The 6,000-nt window shown below is 44.6% G+C and overlaps 1 protein-coding gene across 1 annotated transcript in view; it reads left to right on the top strand.

Annotated features, from left to right (window-relative positions):
* Positions 1 to 451: 451 nt before the first annotated feature.
* Tnpo3 (transportin 3) overlaps positions 452 to 6,000 on the top strand; it is a 93,468-nt gene continuing 87,919 nt past the window's right edge. The window contains exon 1 of the mRNA XM_069996720.1: positions 452 to 940. Within this exon, the coding sequence (XP_069852821.1) occupies positions 821 to 940 (120 nt within the window). The 5' untranslated portion in view covers positions 452 to 820. The remainder of the gene's footprint in view (positions 941 to 6,000) is intronic.

The following is a 6,000-nucleotide window of genomic DNA, read 5'->3' as shown; positions in this document are numbered from 1 at the left end:
CCTGTAATCCTAGCTACTCAGGAAGCTGAGATCTGAGGATCGAGATTCGAAGCCAGACAGCCTGGGCAGAAAGTCCGTGAGACTCTTAGCTCCAATTTACCACCAAAAAGCCGAAGTGGAGCTGTGGCTCAGGTGGTAAAGCAGCGCTATCCCTGAGCACAGAAGCTCAGGGACTGAGCCCAGGCCCTAAATTCAAGCTCCAGGTCAGACACCAAAAAAAAAAAAGAAGAAGACGAAGAAGAAGAAAAAGAAAGAAAGGAAGAAATGAAAAGGGCTCGTTGGTGACAGGTGACAGGTAAAACACAGACGTACACATGGCACTCTCCTTCCAGGGTTCCTGCTATTCAGGGTCACTTCCGGGAGGGGGCGGGGAGACAACGGGAGGCGTGCCGGGGAGGAGGCCGTTTGCGGCGCACCAGGCGGAAGTGTGCCAAAGGCATCCGGATTGCCGCTTCCGGTCCGGCTCAACGCTGCTGAGGGCTACGGCGTGGTTTGTGCCGAGCGGAAATAGGCTTCTCTTGCAAGCCTGAGGAAGAGGAAGCCAGCACCGGGTTTCGGATTCAAGAGTCTGGATTCTAGTGGAAAGATCGAGGGAGGGGGTTAAAAAAGACCAGGAACCCTAATACGATCTCTCGGCTGTTTCCGAGGGGGCCAGCTTCCACGGGGAACCCTTCTGCCCTGGTAACGGCCGGAGAGGAGGAGATGGCGCCAGTCAGGGAGCGGCCGTGGCCAAGTCAGTGAGGAAGCGCGAAGGCGGAGCAGCCGACACCTGGGGAGAAGAATCGGAGCCGTCGCCGTCACCGCTGCCGCCGCCGCCACTATGGAAGGAGCCAAGCCGACCTTGCAGCTCGTGTACCAGGCCGTGCAGGCGCTCTACCACGACCCGGATCCCAGCGGGAAGGAGCGCGCCTCGTTTTGGCTTGGGGAGCTCCAGCGTTCGGTGAGGGGCCCGGAGGGGCCGAGCTGCGCCGCGGGGCCCGGGAGGAGCGGCACCCGAGCTCGTGGTCCCGAGCCCGACGGTCGGCCTCGCGAGGTTCTCCTTGGGGAGGAGCTGCGGCCGTGGGGTGGGGCTGCGAAGCTCCTTTCACGCCGCTTTTCACGAATGGGGAAAGCGAATGGCCCTTTCCCCAGCCCGTAGAATCGGATCTGTGAGTCCCGCACTTCTCCCTGGTGGCACTGACCTGGCCCCCCTCGTTTGAGGTCGATCCAGGCTACTGCCTCTTAGGCGGTGCTTTTGTGTTTTTGTCTTCCTTCCACTAAGTGCAATACCAGTGCTTCTCCACCTTCCACTTAGAGATGCTGGTTCATCTACCTTCCGTGGCCCAGTGTTGGCAGCTCGCAGGTCTCCCTCCCGCTTGTTGCCTTAACACCTCACTGCCGGTTTGCGTTCCAGTTTGAGTCATTTATTCTCGAAGCTTCTTTGGTTTTCAGATTTGTAAACTTGATTTTTCTCCCTCGCTTTTGAGTACAACGTAATATAAGGAAAACGGAGTTCTGGTTTCCAACAAATCTTTATAGAGTTCTCATTTTGCTTCATATTGGCCCGCGAACCTCATTTCCAAGGAAGTAAGGTTTTAATTTATAGGTCTTTATTTATAAGATGTTATCATAGCTGCTTGATTATTCCTTGGACCGTGAGCATTTGATGGAGTGCCTTATCAATCTTATATTTCCTCTTTCATTAATATATTTTTTTCTTCCTTTAATTTTCAAACCCATCTTTGTTGTGCTTTATGTCTATGAGTGTGTATAATTGGTGATCTTGCTGACTTGGGTCCTAGCTGTGTGATTTATGAAGTATCTCGAAAATGGAAGGCGCATGTACAGACTGACACTCGTCTTTACCTTTTTTTTTTTTTTTTGTGGTGGTGGTGCTGGTGGTGGTGCTGCTGCTGCTGCTTCTGCTTCTGCTTCTGGTGCTGGGGATCCGTCCTTGGCAAGCATCCTGAGCTACAGCCCCATTCTTCCTCTTTATTTTATCTACCCTCCTTTCCCTTTAATCGGTTTAACTCATAACTGATATTTAAAGATGGCTCTGATCTAATAAGTAAGCCCTTGGTGTAAATGTTCTTTAAAAAATTGCACCTTTGGGGTTGGGGGTTTAGCCCAGCGGAAGGGCGCCTGCCTGGCGTGCCCAAGGCCCTGAGTTCGGTTCTCAGCCCTAGTTTAAAAAAAAAAAAATTGCACCTTTGACTTTGGAGCCCAAAGTTCCTTGTTTGCCTGTGGGAAGGCAAAAGGAAGTCATTCACATATGGCTTTCTTTGTTAAATCTCTGTGATCTGGAGAGGTACAGTTGCCTAATCTCTATATAGCTTCCCCAAATAAAAACAGAAGAAATGGGGCTGAGAAGGTGGCTCAGTGGTAGAGTGCTTGTCTTGCAAGCCTGAGGCCCTGGGTTCGATTCCTCAGCACCACATAAGCAAAAAGAAAAAAAAGCCGGAAGTGGGGCTGTGGCTCAAGTGGTAGAGCCCTAGCCTTGAGCTGAAGAGCTGAGGGACAGTGCCCAGGCCCAGAGTTCAAGCCCCACGACCGGACCCCCCCCCCCAAAAAAAAAAAAAAACAAACAGAAGAAATGCTAAACAATACTACAAAAGTCAAGTCTTGCTTACTAAACCTGCTAATTGTAGGCATTTTATGAATCCCTATCTGTCCTGGATATTGTTGGTATTTGGAAATGAAACAGACAAAAAAATCTTTTTACCACAGGGTAGTTGTGATGATTAAGTGATGACAGACAGCTCATATAAGTTCTTCAACATAGACTTCAAAGTGTTATTTAAATGCCATTCACTTTTCCCTCATTATCCACTACCCTGTTACAACCTTATATCATCACTTATCACTATTTATAGTCAGTCTCAACTGGAACAGATTACATACTTGACAGGATAATTTGAGGAGAGTATATTTTAAGTTGCAAATAATGCATTACAAGAAATGGTGTAATAACTTGTAGTCAAACCGTTAACATCCCTAGGCTGGAGGGATAAAAGAGAATGGCTATTAGGGTACCCTGAGGGCAATGAATGGTGATTTTTCTGGTGAAGGACACAGCTAACTTAAGTTGTCCTGAAGGGAGAGAGATGGAAGAATTTTCCTGACTTTATATTCCTTGACTCCTAGTTTGTTGCTGAGATTGCCTATTGGATAAACCAACCAGAAGCCTGGGCAACCTGTTGCTGTATATGTACAGGTCAGCCTATTTGAGCAAAAAGATGGTAGAAAAGTGGACCTAGCAAATATCTAGCACATCTACACATTGTTTTAGACAACTCAATTCAGCATTTGAATTTCCAATTCAGTGAAGACTTTGGTCTCTTGATTCCTTTACTTCATTTTTCTTCAGCTTCCTAGATATAGTCACATTCTGGATCTTGTCATTACTGATAAATTCACCAACCTTCCACATCACTTACTCAGACTTTCTGCTCTGATAATAGTCTACAGTTTTTTTTTTTGTTTGTTGTTTTTTTTTTTTTGTTGGTTGTGGGGTTTGAACTCTAGGCCTGAGCGCTGTCCCTCAGCTCTTCAGCTCAAGACTAGCATTCTACCACTTGAACCATAGTGCCACATCCGGTTTTCTGAGTGGTTTATTGAAGATAAAGAGTTTGACGACTTTCCTGGCTGTGCTGGCTTTGAACTGTGATCCTCAGATCTCAGCCTCCTGAGTAGGTAGGATTACAGGCATGAGCCACCAGGTAAGGTTTTTTTTTTTTTTTTTTTTTTTTTTTTTAAACAGTTTGCTGGCTCAGGAATCTCAACCCCAAGCTAAGAATTTTTTTGAAATATTTTAATCTTAATTTAAAAGTTTTAGCCAGTTGCTGGTGGCTCATGCCTGTTATCCTAGCTACTGATGAGGCTGAGATCTGGGGATCATGGTTTAAAGCCAGCTCAGACAGAAAAGTCAGTTAGATTCTTACCGCCAATAAATCACTCAGAAAACTGGATGTGGCACTGTGGCTCAAGTGCTAGAGCCAGCCTTGAAGTGAAGAGCTTAGGGACGACACCCTGGCCCAGAGTTCAAGCCCCATGACCAACCAAAAAAATTTTTTTTAAAGTTTTATTTGTAAAACTTAAATACAGTTTGTGTAACTATTTTCCCCTAGTGATAATAAGCAGCTATAACATTTATTTGGAATATTTCAATATATGTAGTGATCCATCCCTAAATCTTTGTCAGTAGTAAGTATCCTCTTTGCATGTTGAGACTGGTAACTTGTTTTCTCTTTTGTCCCAAGGAAACATCTAACTGGGGAGTCCTTCATCCTTCTAATTCTCTCTGTCTAATCTCATTTGATTTTATGCTGCATAATTATTATCTTATATCCCTTGATCCTTACTTAGCACTACCCTAGGGAATTTCCTTTGCTTCTTTAAAATGTTGGAGCTACTGATTCCTGAGTCACATAATTTGATCTGGGATTACTCTTTTATTTGGTGGATAATTGAGAAAGGTACCTTCATTTTTTTTTTCTATTATTGTCTTCCCCTTCCTTTCTTCTCCCTTCCTTTCTCTTTTTCTCCCCTGCCCTCTCTTGTCTTTGCTTCTCCCTTTCTTTTTCCTCTATTTCTGTCCTGTTATTGTCTTCCCAATGGCCTTTTACCTCCCTGGAATCACTTTTACCTTGAGAAGAAATACTCTAGTTTTCTGCCTGAGGTTTATAAACTGTGCTGCCAACAGTCAGCTGGGGTATGAGACTAGACAATAGAATTCTAAGTGTAGAGGCTTTAACATTCTGTTTTTATTTAATATGCTATCCTTAGCCAAGTCTTTTGGTTCAAGATACCAGAGCCCATCTACTGTGTCAATCTTTCTTTTTTCTTTCTTCCTTTCCTTTCCTTCTCTGTTTCTCTGTCTCTTTCCTTTTTTTTCTTTTTGGTCAGTCGTAGGGCTTGAACTCAGGGCTTGGTGTTGTTCCTGAGCTTTTTCATTCAAGGTTAGTGCTCTGCCACTTTGAGCCATAGCTCCACTTCCTTTCTTTTTCTTTTTTGGGTGGGAAAGCAGAAAATAACAATGTTCAAAAAGAAATGTAACCGGGGATCGATGGCTTATGCCTGTAATCCTAGCTACTCAGGAGACTGAGATCTGAGGATCACGGTTCAAAGCCAGCTGGAGCAGGAAAGTCTGTCAGACTCTTTTTATTTCCAATTAACTACCAGAAAACTGGAAGTGGCGCTGTGACTCAAGTGGTAGAGTGCTTGCCTTGAGCTGAAGAGCTCAGGGTCAATGCCCAGGCCCAGAGTTCAAGTCCCACAACCAACCTCACCCCTACCCCCACCCCCCCAACAAAAAAAAGAAATGTACTCATTACCTTACATAACTGTAACCCCTCTGTATATCACCTTTACAATAAAATAAAATAAAATTTAAAAAATTATTAGTAATAAAATTGTTATACAAAGAGGTTATAATTCCAGAATCAGGGTATAAGTACAGTACACCTTGATCAGTGTCACTCCTTTCAGCATTCTACTTCTGTCCCTACCCTTGATTCATTCAGTTCATTTTTTACATCATATATATTGAACACAATGACTGCATTTGCTTACCCTTCCTCCATTCATGTGCCTCTCTTATTGTCCTCCCCCCTAAACATGTTTCCACTTCTTGGTATTCATTTTGATAAGCAGTTCATTAGTTGTTCAGAGGAATTCTACTTTTGGACTCTTTCCCTAAGTATACCATCTTTTAGTCAGCTTGTTTGTGTCTATATACATAAAACCTTGTATATGTTATTATGTATGTTTGTATTTTGGATCTAGCATCTACATATGAGAAAAAAATGTGTCATTTGGGGTGGGAAGGTGGCTCAGTGGTAGAGCGCTTGCCTTGCATGCATGATGCCCTGGGTTCGATTCCTCAGCACCACATAAGCAAAAAGAAAAAAGCCAGAAGTGGTGCTGTTGCTCAAGTGGTAGAGCACTAGCCTTGAGCTGAACAACTGAGGGACAGCGCCCAGGCCCAGAGTTCAGGCCCCACAACCGGACCCAAAAAGAAAA

The sequence above is a fragment of the Dipodomys merriami genome, unplaced genomic scaffold (genome assembly GCF_024711535.1).
Source record: "Dipodomys merriami isolate MVZ:Mamm:240054 unplaced genomic scaffold, mDipMer1.0.p SCAF_5, whole genome shotgun sequence".
NCBI classification, from domain to species: Eukaryota; Metazoa; Chordata; class Mammalia; order Rodentia; family Heteromyidae; genus Dipodomys; species Dipodomys merriami.
Note: the sequence above shows the minus strand (reverse complement) of the source record. Positions and strands in the feature narration are given on the sequence as shown.